This window comes from Tamandua tetradactyla, chromosome 7, assembly GCF_023851605.1.
Source record: "Tamandua tetradactyla isolate mTamTet1 chromosome 7, mTamTet1.pri, whole genome shotgun sequence".
In the NCBI taxonomy this organism is placed as follows: Eukaryota; Metazoa; Chordata; class Mammalia; order Pilosa; family Myrmecophagidae; genus Tamandua; species Tamandua tetradactyla.
Window position 1 is genome coordinate 80,937,787 of NC_135333.1, and position 18,132 is coordinate 80,955,918.

Consider the following 18,132-nt stretch of genomic DNA (forward strand, 5'->3'; position numbering starts at 1 on the left):
TTGTTTGTGTTTTGAGTATGAAATCAAATAAATCACTGCTCAACCCAAGATCATGAAGATTTCTCCTTATGTTACCTACATGATTTTTATGGTTTTAGCTCTAATTATTAATTCATTGATCCATTTTCACTTAACTTTATAATTGGTGTGAGGTAGGGGGTCCAACTTTCTTCTTTTGAATGTGGAAATCCAATTTCCCTAGTAACATTTGCTGAAGATACTATTATTTTCCTATTCATTGGGCTTACTACCATAGATTTCTGTACTTTAAATTCTACTCCATTGGTCTATATCTCAAAACCATAATGTTCTGTTATTGTAGATTTGTTCTGATTTTTTTTAACTAGAAAGTATAAGTCCTCCAACTTTGTTCTTCCATGTTTTAATATAATATATTCTTCTCCTGAAATTCTTCATATATTTAGCCAAGGTCCTTACCAAAGTAAGTTGACATAATTTATTATTTAATTAATAACTCAGAGTCAACAGAGATCTCAAAATTTAAAGCTATAAAAAGAATCATATAGTAAAAGCCCTTTATTTCACATGGGAAGAATGCGATTGTATTCAATGCATTTCAAGACAGTAATTCATCATACTCAGCATGTAATTTATGCTTCACAAGTTTCTATTGAGAGAACTAGCAAAAAGAAAAGGAAGAAAGGAATGAAAGAAGGAAGAAATAAAAGAGGGTTGGAAGGAGGCAGGAAGGAGAGCAGGCAAAAAGGAAGACTGCAATTATGCCATGAGAAATGTCTGAGTTATGTAGGAATATTTATTTTGTTCAGTCTATTTGTCAACCTTCTGATTTGGACATTAATAACTCAACTCTAAAGATGGAAATACTGAATTTCAGATAGTTTAATTGGCTTAATGTCATGAAGCTAGTAAATCTGTCTTCAAAGCTCATGATACTTCCATTACACCATTCTGCTTTCTTCATACAACATCCTCAAGTGGTCTCTGTGGTATCAATTGGACTTCTAAAGCATGTCGTTCTCAGCTTTGAGTTGGCTGTGTAAAGCTAACTCTGAATAGGTAAATTATCCCTTTATCATAATTTTGATTACCAATTTAAAATTATTTAATCAATAATACATATACATGTAATATATATATATACACACACACACATATTTTTCCTATATATATATATATATATATATATCCGCAGAGGAAAAAACCTCATAGTTCATTTTTTTCCAGACAGAATTTCAAAAATAAAAGGAAATGTAGTCAGACAGGAAAACACACACTTGGGGGTATTACAGAAAGAAATGATTGTGTTCATATTTTCCATTCAGTGATCACTGCTTGGGGAGCCACAGAGTATTTCAGAAAGACAAAACTGTTATTCTCCTTCATCTGCAGAAGAACAGGGAAGTTCCAGAAAAATTATCCCGAAAGGTAAGATTTTCAGTGAGCTCATTGATCCTATCTTTATAGATTGTTGCTGGTTTGGAAGTATATAGAATTATGAATATATATATTCATTTGAAATTAAATATTTATCTAAATGCTGTTAACAGTTTGGACTGAAGAAATTACATGAACACGTTGCTGCAACTTCAGATTAATAATAAACCAGTTGGTCTCATTGAAAAATTTCATTGGGGAAACTAATTTAGGTTATCATATTCATACTATCCATGTATCCATTTGTAAATGAATGGAATTAAAAAATGTGAAGATAAAACACTGTAGGGGAAAAAATAACACAGCTCTTGCTCTATCTGAAGACTGTTTTTGTCTGTGTCAATGCAGATTAAATCAGGAAAGATTAGTATTCAGAATGTATATAATAAAACTATCTTGTAAGGGATTATACCGTTTTAATGACATTTTCAGGCTGTTAGATACAATTTTCATGAATACAAATTTCATTCCCTGTGTGATGTCTTGAGTTACTTCCAACCCAAATTGCACAGTATACAGTGAACTTTGATATTTTGGCAGCTTTTATCTAAAAATCTTCCAATTATGTATTTTAAGCAAAAAATCTCATTGCCCTGTCATTTGCATCAGATAACATATTTCCAGTGCATGATTCCGTTTTTTTTTTCTAGTCTGTGATGTTTATCATAAAATGTGTCAGTTAGTACATTAGGATGCACTATATATATATATGTGGGATATAACATAATGAGGCCAAATGAGAATTCTTTAGAAATGTCTTTTGGATCTGGTACCCAACTCAGCTGGTTCTGACAGTTCTAGGGCTGTACATCTGAAATCTCCACACAAATAACAAAACATTATAAAGCACAGCTAATACTCTCAATATTAATAAATGTGAAATACTTAAGATTACCCCCGATGTTGAAGAATAAGCTAAAATCATCATGTTTCATTGCAACATGGGGAAAGAAGAAAGAATGTGTGATTCTAAATTCTATTCTCATTAAGAAACTGTTTGCTGCTTAAGGACAAAAAACACAACTTCCCTCATTGGAGCAATTCACAAATCACTAATAGTTCAGTCTCATGTAAATTAAGGTTTACCTTTAAATCCATATAATTTCATTATACTGAGATGATATTTATTGAACATATGCTTTATGTCTGAGACTTTAACGTTGTTATAACATTTCAACTTTACAACAATTCTATGGAGCAAATACTATTAAAATTATAGAAACTTAATCGCAAAGACATTCCATGACTTGTCCATGATTATAATCAGAAAACTGCTAAGCAGAGGACCTTGGATTTGAGTCCAGGCAGTGCTCTAAAGTCCATATCTTATGCTACCAAATTATATGACAGTTATGCTTAAAATTTGTGGGCAACTCTAAAACTGTGTGAATTTTAAGTTAATTGTTCAAAAGTATATATATATGTAAATGTATATTTTGTTTTGTTTTCCACAGCTTTATCCACACACCCAATCCAAAGTCTGGCATAATAGAGGGTTAATGATAGCTAACTACATTAAGCACATATTAGGTACATACAATGTTTTCAGAACTTTACACATATTACAAAGTCCCTGAGTAGAAAAGTCATAAATATTATTTTATTCCTATCTCATATAAATAAAGCCTGAGTAGAAAAGTGATAAATATTATTTTATTCCTATCTTATATAAATGAAGGTACTTAAAAGTCCAGAGATTAATTAAATGGCCCAAAGACTTACAGTTGGTAAGGGAAATGGGATTTGATTAAAGTTTGCATGATCGTAGAGCTCACTATATTATAATGCCAGCAAATGTAGTATCTTTGGATATTTGTTGTCTTCACCATTGTCATCATGTGTAAATACAGGCATTGTATTAGTCAGTGTTCTCCAGAAAAAAAGATTCAACTGGGTATATATAAATAAATATTAAGAGATTTCATATAAGAATTGGCTCACACAACCATGGGAATTAGAATTGGTAAGTCCAAATTCTGTAGGGCCAGCCTCAAGTTGAAAACTCCAGTGAAGTTGAAGTTGGATTCCCCAGGAGAAGCCACAAGTTGGAAACTTGATGAAAATGAAGTAGTTTTCCCCAGTAAAGGCTGTTGGCTGAAGTAGACACAGAAATTATTCTTAATGATTCTGGAAGTCCTCAGTTCTGGTTTACCATCCCTAACTGATTGGATGAGATAAATATTTCATTTCAAATCAATTCCTTTGTGAATTGTAGGTGCAATCAGCCCCAGATGCAATCAACTGACCATAGATGAAAATCCATCTATGAAATACTCCCATGGTAGCAATCAGGTCAGAGCTTGCTTGACCAAACAACTGGATCCCATAATCTAACAGACTTGACATATGAATTTAGCCATCACAATCACATGAACGTCTCTAGGTTTGTGGTGAATAGTTGTTAGCAACCCTGCCTGTTTTTAGTAGTTGATGAGTTTAAAAACCTTTACTCATCCACAAGTTTCTCTGACATTGAAATGGCTATTTAAAAATTGGTAATATGACTAATGGTATAGGCTTTTGAATAGCCTCTGTTCACTTAATAAATACCTACTATGTGACTGTTGTGTACTCCTGTTGTGTACCACTTCTAAACTGGAGTAGTAATAGAATAGTGAACCAAGTCAACAAGATCTCCATCCTCATGGAACTTAGTGCACAGGGAATTAAACTGTCTCTGACTTTTGATGATAGAGCCATGGTGGCCTCAACCTAGAATGTAAGAAAAGCATTCTCCATCTTTATCTCCCCAAATTGTGAATATTTCAGGAATTTTTGCATACTATTGCAAAGGAGAAGATGTGACATTTTATTAATATATTTCTGGATTTACTTCTGGATTTATTTCTGTGCTAAGTATTTTATATACATCTACTAATAATTCATTAATTCAACAAATATCTATTGGATAATTTTGACATGCCGAATATGGTATTTGCCTTCAAGGATCTCATAGTAGAGGACTAGTTTAGTGAGCCTAACTGAAATTCAGAATTATATTTTGGAACCCATATGCACAGATTGATACTCATTTGTTTGTCAAATGAATAATGATCAAGCAACTACCCTCTAGCACCAGTCTAGATGATGGAGATAAGAGTCAAAAAAGACATATCAAAATCTTTTCTAGTATAATAGAGTTCAAACCCTAGTAGAGGAGACAGGCAATAAACTATTATTTACAATAATATCTGATACAGACTCATGCTTTGAAAGAAAATATAGCCATGCTTTGAGAATCCAGAATAGGCATATGCGATGCAGATGAATATGAAAGACCAGCGGTGGTGATTACTTGGATGTACAAACCCGGGAGTATGAAATGAGAATTGTTAAATTTACTAATTCAGCATGTTGTTTTAAAGCAGAGATTCTGGATCCATACAGCCCAACTCAAATGTTAACTCTTGGAAAAATTATTAAATTTTCTGCGTCTTAGTTTCCTCATCTGAAGAAAATATGAATAGTAATAGTACTTACCGGATATGGTTACTATAATAATTCAAATAAGAAATTTAACTGAAGAGGTTTTAAGTTAGTGTTTGTGTCCAATCAGTACTAAGTATTAGCTGTTGATGTCATAATATTAGGTGTTAGACCATATGATATTTTAGTCCTTTACTATTAAAATTTTAAAAGTTTATTAAGATTAGTTGAGACTTTTAAACATTTCAAAAATGTACTCATGATGTCCAAAATAGAGAAAGATACAGGCATCAACATGTTACATCAAAATAACATGTGTTGCATTCTGATATATCACAATCTACTTTCAATAACAGTGGAACGAGATAAATTATGCTCTCAATTCCAAAGCTTTTATTTGACAAGAAAATAAAGAATAAAATATAATTATTGTTTTTTAAAATGTCTATAAAATTTTCTTTCTGAATATATGTTGTGAATGGATCAATGTAATACAACAAGGACAGTTTATTAACTTGAGATTGCTTTTCATTATCTAAATTATGATATTTAAAATTATTGACCCTTGATTTTGTTACTTTTTAAAAATTTGTGTATGCTAGGTAGACAGTGAACATGCTCTTCAATTCTATTTTTTTTAATGGTGTCAAAATTCTCAGTGATTTTCAGGACTCCAGCTGTAAGCTAAACTGTAGGAACAACCATATTTCTGTTCTAGTGAAACAGCATAAAATTGGCTTGAAGGTACTCCTTTTCACATAATACTAGGAATGCAATGTTAATCATTTTATTAAATGTGCTGATACTATTGTTTTTTAGTAGATAATAACGAATTTTTTAGTTATAAAAGGCACTGCACAGTTCAATTCATCTTAGATGCCTTTCCTATATTACACTGACTTGTATATTGAAATATGATCATTTAATTCTTTGTTCCACAAGACTCTTCATACAGTAGGTTGATAGTCTTTAGAGATCATCCTAGATTTCAAACTTTTATTACCATCACCTTGATGGATGTAATGTGAATGACTGAGTCTCTTTTTTCTGTACTCTTCTGTAAAATGTTTTTTTAATTGTAAAATATGACATATAGTCAAAGCAAAGAAAAATAAAAGCAATAATTTTCAAAGCACAATGCAACAAATAGTTACAGAACAGATCCCAGAGTTTGTCATGGGCTACCATTCTAAAATCTCAGATTTTTTCTTCTAGCTGCTCCAAACCACTGGAAGCTAGAAGGAATATTAATATAGTGATTCACAGCCATACTCATTCGTTAAATCACATTTTCTGTTATACCCCCTCCTTCTCCTTTAATTCTTCTCCCAATCTATAGGGATCTGACTTTTTCATGTTAAGAAGGGGTGTCCATGTGTGATTATGAAAACCTTCTGTCTGATGCTCTTTTATCTACTTTTATCTACTTTATCAACAGATGAGAAAAACATATGGAATAAAGATGAATAATAGGGGGAACAAATGTTAAAATAAATTTAGAGTGAAATGCTGATGATTGGTGAGGGTGAGGGGTGGGGGGTATGGTATGTATGAATTTTTATCTGTTTCCATTTTATTTCTTTTTCTGAATAGATGCAAATGTTCCAAGAAATGATCATGATGATGAATATGCAACTATGTGATGATATTTTGAATTACTGATTATATATGTAAAACGGAATGATCAAAAGTTATGAATGTTTGTGTTTGATGTTTTTTTGGTATTTTAAAAAATTTTAAAATTTAATAAACAAACAAATAAACAAAAAGAAGGGGTGTCCACACTAAAAGATAGAGGGATAAAATAAACTGATAATCTTAGAGAAGCTGGTCCCTCTGAGTTTCAGGATTTGTCTTACTTAGGTAACTCTGAGAATTATATGTTCCAGGAAGGCAAACCTAGTGCACAAAACCTTTATAGAGTCTCAGTTCAAGCCCTAGGTGCTTTTAAGAGTCACCAGGAGTGATGTTGAGTGGGGGTTAGCAAACCATGGCAATTAGCACTATTTAACTGAAGTTTGTATAAGAGTAGCCTCCAGAATAGCCTCTTGACTCTATTTAACCTCTCTTAGTCACTGATGCCTTATTTTATTACACTTCTTTCCCCCCTTTTGGTCCAAAAGGCTTTGTCAATACCACATTGCCAGGGCCAGACTCACCTGGGGAGTCATGCCACAAGTAGTCAGGGGGATTTTCACCCCTGGATGTCATTTCTCACATAGTGAGGAGGGTAATGATTTTCCTTGCAGAATTTGGCTTAGAGAGAGAGAGAAGCCACATCTGAACAACAAAAGAGGCTTCCTGGAAGCAACTCTTAGGCCTCATTATAGGTAGTCCTAGTTTCTCCATTACAAAAATGTAAACTTATTTTGGTAGTGGAGAAGACTACCTATAAGCCTCAAAATCAAGGACTTGGCCTATTTTCTTGGGAGTCCCCAATGGTTGAGAAGGTACCTGGGGTTTCCCAGATGTGAAAGTTTAATAGTTTCGTATGTATTTTTTCTCTTTGGATGTCAAGAAACTCTGCTAATATTTTCTAATTATCAGCCCACCATAATCTGGGATCTATCCAGGTATTACATTAAGCTCTATGGAAATACAAGGCCCTGTTCCTATTCTGGACTCCAGGAGTTTGGATTGTTTAAGTGAGCTATCCATCTGTTCTCTCTTTTATACTCTCAAATGCAAGCAAAATATTGCCAACACTGCAGATATTATCATAAAAACCAAGTTCCCTTCTAGCTCATGTGAACATTCACAGAACATTTATATCAGTAGAATTTTGTGTGAAAAAATACTTTTACAACAACTTTTCTTTTAAGGCCAAGGTACAACCTTCAGCTCTAGAGAAAGTGAGGTACACAATATATTTCATACACAACTGCTAAAGCTTCCCTTCAGCCCTTTCAGATACTTTAAATTAAAAGAAATTTCTAGTAAATGACAAAATGAGAAAGGACAATTTTCCTCCAGAAGCATCTCTGGAAGCCAATTGCAGTGGTTTAAAAAACGGATATGTTTATGCTAAGCAGAAAGATGTAAATTATTCATAATATTTATGTACTTGCCTTGTTTTTAGCTTCTGGAAGAAGGCAGTGGCCAAATATTGCAGTTCTAATCTTACTACCTCTTCTTTTGACTCTGTTGATCATTTTCTATTTTCCTTTCCCTTTTAACTTTCATTCCATGCCTGTCACAGAAAGAAATTTTATCTTACAATTATCAAACTTTCTTTCTGGAATTATGAGTGAGTAAAAATAGTTTTCACCATTTCCAGTGATTCTAGATGTAAATGCTTAGAGAGTAAGTCTCACATCTTCAAATTCCTTAACGTTTCTACAAAGTGTTTCTTGTTAACAGTATGCACTCCAGGTATTATTTTATAGAGGTGACCTTACTCTTTCTATGAAACTTGTCCTCTTCACAAAACAACCCAACATTAAAATTATTTTATCTTTGACCTTAAGCCATATTCAAGTTTTCCTTCTGATGGTTTCTATCAGAAACTCTAATAGGCAATTTTAAAAATAGATTGTGTGTGCACTGACATAAAACATTATCTCCAGCTCGGCAATACTGGTATCTTTTAGCCCCCCAACTTCACGCCACTGGGTGGTGAAATAGGAAAATTCGGAGGGAGGGTATTGCGTTCTCCTCATCACTTTCAAAGGGTTTCCATGAATGCCTGTTCCAGAAGAGCTGGTCAAGGAGTTAAAGAAGACAGAGACAGAGAGACAGACAGAGAGAGACAGAGAGACAGAGAGAAAGTTTGCACATGCGTGTGAATATGGATGTGTACCCTAGGACTATATTTTAAGATAAGTAGTTCCCACTCATCTCTGGAGAAAACAGAACCCCATCCGATAACTCCTAGCATGTACACTTATCAGTAGTTAGTTGTCATTCATTAGCACAATTTAATGTACATAAAGTGGAAAGATCACTTCCAACAACATCTTATTGGCCAAATATGTTGAAGCTGAAAAATGGAGGAATTGATTGCGTGTCTGCCTTCCAGACCTAACAAATTGTTCTGTCGTACATTGCTATGGCATCTGTGACCTAAATGTTAAAAAATTTAAAAGTATATGTATGTAAATAGAACTGATGCCTGAAATACTAGAAAAAAATGCATGTTTGACTTTGGTGATGCCAAGATGATTTTGTAGTTTAGGTTTGTCCTCAACCAAAGTTTAGCTGTTTTATTATTGAAAGGAACGCTTATACATTTAAGGATAGTCTTGTAAGGTCTTTAAGACAAAGTATAAAACTGATGAATGAGGGCTATCGAAAGAGGTGAAAAAAGGACTGCAGGAAGTTCCAGATCTATTTTTATCTGGCACTCATTCTTATTCACTCTATAAATATTAATGTGTTCTGCTGTCTACAGCATGAAGATGGCCACAGTCAATTTTATCTGAACCAACTTCTAGAATATATGCATATTTGGAAAGTATCCAGGTAAGACATTTTATTTCTGTTCTAAACTACCTTCTGACTGGGTTCTCAAACACCAAATCACAATATTTTTCAGCTGATTGTAAAAACTGTCCTTTCGTGAGTACACGGAAGCTATTGTACTTTTAATAGATAGCTCCCTTTGGCAAATTCTGTTAATAATTATATATTCTTCACAGCTATTCAGATATATTTGAAGAGCTGCTAACACCTTCCAGAACAGTCCGACATTCATTTTAAAATAACTCTGCTCCTTGTTATTACATTTTCAATGACTTTTTTTTTTAATTATTCACTTTGTGAATTTGGGTGTATATCATGAAGCTCTTTCTATAATTGAATTTCCATATTTTGAAAGTCACCATATCCTATTTTATATTGCTTTCTGGAACTCCCTGAGAATAACTGGTATGTCATAAACAGAGGAATGTGAATTTAAATTGGAAAAATCAAGTGACAGCAAGTGAACATACCCTAATTGATTCTGATGTTTATAAATGCATGCATGCATGCATTATATGAAAGGATATACTTATCAGGAAGCCAAACCTTTATTTTTTCTCAAATGTTATCTAGCAGGGGTCCATGCATGGCTTATGGGCCATTACTTTTAGAGCATTCAATGCTGTTCTACCTGCCCTCCTCAGACATTAGGTGTCTTTGAAAGATCAAGCAGTAGATGACCAGAAGTTTGGATGTCAGCCTTCTTCCCCGACTCAACTACCTTACATAAATCGGACAAATCATAAAATTTCACTAGTTCCTAGGAATTTTTCTATAAAATGGTTAAGGTGCGTCATAACAAGGTACTGACGCAGATGCACTCTTAAGGGTGTTTTCAGTTTTAGGATCAGATTTTATATCAAAACCCTCCCACTGCTCAAATCCTGTGCCATTATTTTCCTACTGCTCCACTGAGTTTTTCATTTTTGACCCTGAACTGAGAGGTGGGCTTGAACTAAAATGATGTAATAAAAAGTAAGAAGGCAGAAACTATAAAATATGTTGGGGGCAGTGTAACGGTGGCTTGGTGGCAGAATTCTCGCCTGCCATGCCAGGCACCTGGGTTCAATTCCCGGTGCCGGCCCATGCAAAAAAGAAAAAAATATATATATATATATATATATATTGATACAATTTTAATACTATGTTTTTGGTTCACATGACTCATTATTTAACTCACACAAGAGTTTTCAGAACAAAAAAAAAAAGGTAAAGTCTCAATAATGTCTGCAGAGATAGTCTTGAACAGTGAAACCCAGAAGAATCTCTGCTCAAATCACATCTATTCCACATAATTGGAAATAAAAGTCAAGAAATAAGAGACTTGGAAACAAAAACTCAGAGGTTTGGTTTTGGAGATTAAGCCCATCTATTAAAAATATATACCATTAATTCTGAACACAATTCTCTACAGGATTTTGCGTATTTAACATTTCTTGATGTTAAAGTTTGCAATTATCTGCTTATGAGTCCCTTTGCAACTTCGTTTTGACTTAAAGAGTAATTTGATATAATGATCAGGCCTTTTGAGGCTCGATTAATTTGTCCCATGACACATTTTTTCAACTTCTTCAAAAGTTTTCAAATACGTTTGTAGTCAATCAAGTTTTTAAAACTTCATAAGGCACTCATCTTAAATGGTTTTTAAAATTATGTCAATAGTAACTCTTTTTAACCATGCCTATTATACAATCATGGGCAAATAGCACTTGTGATAAATGTTTGGGCTAAACATAATGGGAGCAAAGTTTTTCCACCCAATTTTAAATGAAACTGTTTTTTTTTTCTTTCCAGACAGTGCCTTTCAACAGTAATAAAAAAATATGATTTCCACCTAAAATGCCTATTGAAAACTCAGGTAATAATTTTTGCTGTGTTATTCATCAAGTCACTAAATATGTATTAAGCATATACTATTGTTCTAAAACTTTACAAGTTCCTGAAAATACAAAGATATATAAAGCAAACAGTCTTAAGTTGGGGGGGTTTCTTTTCATCATGGCAAGACAGACATGCAAAGAGTTGCAGTCAATTAAGTGTTAGAGGAGCTGTGGCAGACCTGTGTATATAGAGGACACAAATATTTTTACCCATTTATCTGAATGTTGAAAAAATAGCATGTGTTTGCCAGAGAAGGAGCCAGGGGAGAAAGGTATGGCGAGGAGATAACTTTCATGCAAAAAACAAGAAGAAAAGAAGCAAAGAGTCAGGAAACAGTCTGATATGATTAGGAAATCATGAAATTTGGAATTTGCAATTAGGATTCAGGGTGAGAAGCTGGAAAGAGACGAGTGAAAAGAACAGATTATGTAGAATCTTATGAACCTTTTATAAACCATTTTAATCATTTTCTAATTTATCAGCTGAATGACATGGAGCCAATATGCAGGGCAATAGAGTGACTGATAGTTACTGGACATGATCTAAAGCTCCAGCATAGGAATAGACATGAGGGGACAGAGTTGTGATATGTGAAAATATGCAATTAGCATGATTTGATGAAAGACAATTTGCGCCAAAGGAAAGGAGCATGTAGAATACCTCCAAAGCTCTGGCTGCTGACTATATAGATGTATCAATAGGGAAAAGAGGATAATATAGTTTGCCAAGATAAGTGATAAATTCAGCCCAAGGCTACTGAGATTTGGGCACCTATTGGGCGTCCAAGTTGTGATCTCCAGTAGGTAGCTCATTTATCGTGATTTGTTGTTCGAAGATAGGGTTAGCTTTCTGCAGATAAAACATCATATTATTGCAGCAAATTGCATGAGCCAGAGAATATTTTTTAAACAAATGAGGACTTCTTCTCTGATTAAAAATTTGACATCTGGCACATAAAAAAGGATACAGATCTCAAATAACTTTTCCTAATACTAATTGACATTAAAGGGATCAAAAAATAATAGATTCTATTTCTCAATGTAGACAGCAAACTCACTTATGATTTTCACATAAGTATCTAAACACGTAGGAATGACAAGTGCACTACTCATATTCCTTCTCAAAGTGCAATTCTCTCACTCTAATTCTATTTTTTCTTTTTTCTGGAGCTTGACTTGTTCTGGATGTTTGAAATGTGGAATGTGCAAAGAATCCACAATTATATTGCCCTAAGTTTCATAAACATGTCATAATCAGCACCCTGCTCAGCTTAATTTTTCACCCTGGTGATGGCGATTTGTAGTATAGAATTTGACGGTTGCAGGTACCCAGGACACATTAAGATTGTATATTTAAATCATTTGTCTCTTCATTATATCTTCATGCTTGAGGTTATGATTACCTGCTTATGAATGAATGTTAGTTATCCAAATATCTCTGTACTGCTTATTTATCATGCACATCTTTCTTTTCAATACAGGTACAAAAATGTTAAGAATTCATAACAGTTCTTAATTTCCAAATACAGCAGTTTGGTCATATTATTTAGATATGAGTCTTCCAATATTTTTATTTTGAAAGAAATCATTATCTATTATGAAATCTTCCAATATAACTTAGAAGTGGGCAGAACACCAAAGAAATACTCCCTTTGCATTATCACTGGCAAATAGTGATCATTACTCACATCTAAATTATTTAATATATAGGCCATAGTACATGCAATTTTTCAGTTGTACTCTATCCCAAACAATGAGCTTTTTAAATGAGACTTTTCCTATGAAGCATTAATAGCAACTCTCTGAGAAGTGAGGACAGACTGTTATATTATCAATTCACAATTCTGCACTTTCTATTTATTTGACTAGTGTATTAAGCACAACTTCAACAGAATCTAAAGCAGAATCAACTTGAAAAGTGATTTTTTAAAAAAACTTGGAGTATAACACAACTTCATAAAATAAAAAATGCAAGATGAAGAAATATGACATGGATATTATGAAATAATATGGATAATCCAAATTTCCAAATATTTTTTACTTCAACATGATTTCCTTTAGACTTGTCTTATTTTAGATCAGGCATCCTGGCTTGTAAAACAGCTAGCTTGCAGGCAATTTACAGAGAATTTTTCCATTGGAAATTTTTTCCCCCTCTTCTTATATTCCACTAATTCCTTAAAATATAAGAAATATTTTCTGTATTTATTATCTCTTAACATTTCAGGGAAATAAATAATAGAAGAAAGAGAATGATGTCTTTCCAAAGGACTACAGAATACTCATTCAAATTTATTTACTCACTGGAACCACGAAAAATGGAAGTCAGAACCATGCTCTGAAGTTGCTGATAATCTGATTGGATAGAGAACATTTATATATATACACAGAACAAAGTGCTTTAAAGCCAGATCTCAACAAAGGTGAAAAAGATGGTACTTCTGATTCAAAATTGCTTCTTATTAGTAGTCTCTAATACACTGTCCCTAAAATTATTATTAAAAAGCCATTGGAGGGGCGGGCCGCGGTGGCTCAGCGGGCAAAGTGCTTGCCTGCTATGCCGGAGGACCTCGGTTCGATTCCCGGCCCCAGCCCATGTAACAAAAACGGAGAAACAGAATACAATAAAACAAGAAAATGTTTAAAAATGTTTCCCTTTCTTCCTTCCTTCCTTCCTTCCTTCCTTCTATCCTTCCTTCCTTCTCTCTGTCTTTCCTTAAAAAAAAAAAAAAAAAAAAAAAAAAAAAAAAAAAGCCATTGGAGACTTTAGAGAAAGTTAACAATCCCTGCTGCTGAGGATAAACTTATACCAGAATCTGTAACCTTTGAACTAACGGTAAAGTAGATGGATCTGGGTGGAGAGAAATCTATTCATCCTCAAAATGGCCTTGTTTCATGAAATATCCGGTCTGAAAGAAATTAAATACCTCAAGCCCATGACTCAGAAGCTGGATAACCAGAAGGATATAACATATCTACTCTTCAGGTTGAAATAACTCAATGAAGAAGGCAAGATATAATTTTTCTCACACTGGTCCCTCCCAAAGGCCAAAATCCAGCTGTATTCATTCAGGCATAGGCTAAAATTTCCATTTATAAGTAGAAAGAAAGGTAGCATAGGGATTTAGCAATATATATTTAGCTTTTTAAGAACAGAAGCACTCAGTAACAAGCAAATCTCCTGTTGGATTTTCAGAAGTTCCAGTTTCAAACATAATTTAAGCAGGGTGGCAGTACAGAAGAGAAATTAGGAGCACAGAGTTGAAAATTTGAGAGATGCATATGCCAACCCTCCACCAGCCTGGAAGATTTTTATTCTACCTCCCTAGAGTTCTTATTATTCATCATTAGAGTGAAAAATGTAATCCAATTATATTCTTAAAAATTAATGAAACATTGGAAGTAATTTTCTCAATATAGTAACTTGAAGATAAAATGTTTTCAAGAAAATATAAGCCTAGGTGTTATTTTATTACTGCTACTGGCTGCTAATTTTGTCATTATTACTGAAGTAGAAGAGTATATAGGATCCAGAAGAAAATGTCACAAAACTGCTTGCATTCAGAATAAAATATAAGAAGTGGTGGGGAAGGAGCAAGAAAGGCAAAAAAAAAAAAAGACAAAATGAATAGGCAACCAGAGTTCACAAAAGGAGAAATCAAGATGAATGAGATAATCAAGTCACAGGGAAAATAAAACACAATTACAGAACTGAAACCTACCTTAGCAGAAATATAGGGTAAATTTGAAACTACTAAAAATCAAACTTATTATATATAGAACACATCTTGACTTGAAGAATAATAAAAACTGAAAAAGTGAAAGCAGATCCTAGATATGAAACATAATCACTAACCAATGTAATTTGTGTTCCTAGTGAGATGGAAAGTAGTAGAAGTTTTTGTGCAAACAAATGGTATGAGCTGAGATTTTACTTCGAATTTTTGTGAGGAATTATACATGAAGAACATAAAAATGTACTATGAATTAATGAATTTTAATAGAGTGCAGACTCTTATTAAATAGTAAGTTAAGGAATAAAATCTTGCTAATAGCATAGTTCTGTCTGTGTGCCACTTCATAGCTCTACACCTCTTCATAAGAAATTCCCTTTGGTGAAAAGCATTTTTACCTCCAAAAGCACACATGCCTTAGAAATTTGCTGTTTAAGTTTCCTTATTTTTAAGTCTATGTAAAAAGAATCACACTATATCTATTTCTGAGACTTGTATCTTTCACCTAATAATATTTGTGATATTCATTCCATCGTGTCCCATGCAGTTATGACTTGTTCCTTTTCATTTCTGCATAGTATTCTACTGGATGAATACATCCTATTTATTGTGTATTCTATTGTTTGTGTATGTTTTTTTTTCATACAAGGGTTTCTCTAGGGCATAATCCTTGGGTGATAGACTTAAACAGTAATGCCATACACTTTTCTTATAAGGTTGTATAAATTTCACAAAATGTAAAATTTCTTGTTGCTCCATTTTCTCACCAATATGTGATATAACCCAACTTTTAAATTTTGCCATTCTCAGGTAAATATAATATCTTAGTTTTTTTGAATTTATATTTCCTTACTAATAAATTCATGTTAATTATGATTCTTTACTTTTTTAATGGAATATTCAGCTGTCCTTTTTACAACTTATATGTGGCAAATTTTGTTCATTTTTGTGTATTTCCCTGATGCTTAATGATATCGAGTTCCTTTACATGTGATTATTAGTCATTCATGTATCTTCTTTTTTGTCAAACATCTATTCAAAGTTTTTTACCCACTTTTTAAATTGAATTGTTTTACTTCCTGTTACTGTGTTGTAAGACTTCTGTTTATAATCTATATTAATGCCCTCTCTGAGATTATGTATTGCACATACTTTCTTCCAGTCTCTGGCATGTTTGTGTTCATTTGCTTTTGTTTCATTTACTTATATGTTTTTCAAAGAGCAGATTTTCATTTTTTGTGAAGTTCATTTTAATTTTTAATTTTATATTTCATTTTTGTCTTTAGTAAAGATTTACCTACCCAAGTTTTTATAGATGTTCTCTGATGCTCTAAAATGACTAGAGTTAAAATCTTTTAGTGTTATTAATCAATATCTTTGTCTGAACAAAGAGAAAATTTTTTTCCCAACTCTTCCTGAAATTAACTTTTCTAATCCTCCATTGGAATGCCTTTGGCAGAGGTGAAATAGCAGACATGTTTTGAAAAGCCGCAATTGTTATGATGTATAAAATGTACATAAAAATATTGTTGAGTGAAAGATGATTATCAAGGGAAAAAATGAAGAAATATTTCTCACCATAGTTAATGGCAATATGCGGAAAAGAATCATAGGTCTTAATATTAAGGGCCTTTGATATTAATGAAAGATTGCTTGAGAACATGTGTAAAGCTGAGATGTAGAAAAACTAATAAAAAGCTCTTAGAACTATGACCATCAAATCTGTATATAACTATCAGAAGTGCGGTCTGAAATTTTGATTTCAAGAAGAGTTAGTCATTACTGTAGAATATATTTGCTACCAGAGATTATTGGGAAATATCAATTGCTTCAAGTACAGTGTAATCAAATGATTACCAAAGACTTCAGCACCATCTGCATGTTTGTCCCATTTTTGTTTTGAGCCCAGGAGTCTGATTTTTAATGTTTGTCTTCCTGCATACTGATTTCACATGCATTCTGAAACTACACATGTGTCTGTCATCAATTGCCTCATTTTCTAAGTATTTTGCAGAAACCACGGACATTTCTAGGCTGAATTTCTCTCTCTCTTCCTCCCTTCTTGCCTCTGCCTTTCTCTTTGCTCCTTTCTATCGTCTCTAATTCAATCTCTAGCTATCTCCATTTTACTTTAGGTGTCATTAAATCAGAACTTATATGTATAATCTTAATAGTCCCTGGTTTTGATTATTCACAAAGCAAATTGTGTCTAGGGCTTCACAGGATAACCAATCCTCAAAGCTATATTTCATTCCATTTTCTTTTCATGGAAAGAGAGGTAATTTGAAGATAAATTAGTGTCATACTGATTTCAACAAACAGTAAGATGTGACTCTTGTCATCTACAGCAAAATGTGGACAATGTTATTGAAGAAGTTAAAAAAATATGCAGTGTGCTGGGGTGTGTGGAAACCAAACAAATTACAGATGCAATAAATGAACTAAATTTAATTCTTCAAAGAAAAGCAGAGGTAAATATGTTCATTTACTAAACAGTACTTAATTTAAACCTAAATTCAATAATTAATTAACTAGAGTGAAAGATTTTGATTAAGGACTTGTGAGTGTGTGTGTGTGTGTGTGTGTGTGTGTGTGTGTGTGTGTGTGAGACAGAGAGGGAGTGGAAGGGAGGGACGGAGAGGGGAAGGACACATGAGCATGAGAGCAAGCTGTAGAGTATACGTTAATCTTTCGGAGGCAAACCCAATTTTATTCTACTATGCCAAATGAATTAAATTAAGTTACAAGGAAATTCCATACACATTTGAACTTTGCATCTACAATGTAACTCCCAAGTGAAACTGAAATCAATCCTAAAATCCAACACAGATGAACATGCTTTCATAGTAATGGTGTATGTAAGTGTTTGTAAAGGCTGTAATTGACTCTCATGGGCATCAGCGTGAGAGTGTGTTGGTGCAAGTATCTGTGCAGGTGTGCCCAAGGACAGGTGTAGGAAAGCAAAGAAGAGATCAGGTTTTGTGATGTCTTGCTGAATTAACAATGAATACTACCTCTATGATTTCTGAGTCAGGATAGCAAAGTGGTGGTAAAAATTAACTTTCAACATCTATGATTTCTCTGTATTCCAAATCTTGCATTGATTTCCTGGGTTTGGGGGTTTAAACATGGGTGTTAGGTGATTTTCTAAATATCAGAAATCTATGTTGGTATTACAGGTATGGTTATTGCCCAAGAAAAAGATTAGAAAACCC

General features: G+C 33.3%; 1 protein-coding gene across 1 annotated transcript in view; it reads left to right on the top strand.

Annotated features, from left to right (window-relative positions):
• The window catches only part of PIK3C2G (phosphatidylinositol-4-phosphate 3-kinase catalytic subunit type 2 gamma), a 392,208-nt gene that overhangs the window by 72,678 nt on the left and 301,398 nt on the right, over positions 1-18,132 (top strand). Inside the window, 4 exon segments of the mRNA XM_077170217.1 lie at positions 1,305-1,407; positions 9,233-9,303; positions 11,098-11,161; positions 17,266-17,388. Of these exon segments, the coding sequence (XP_077026332.1) occupies positions 1,305-1,407; positions 9,233-9,303; positions 11,098-11,161; positions 17,266-17,388 (361 nt within the window).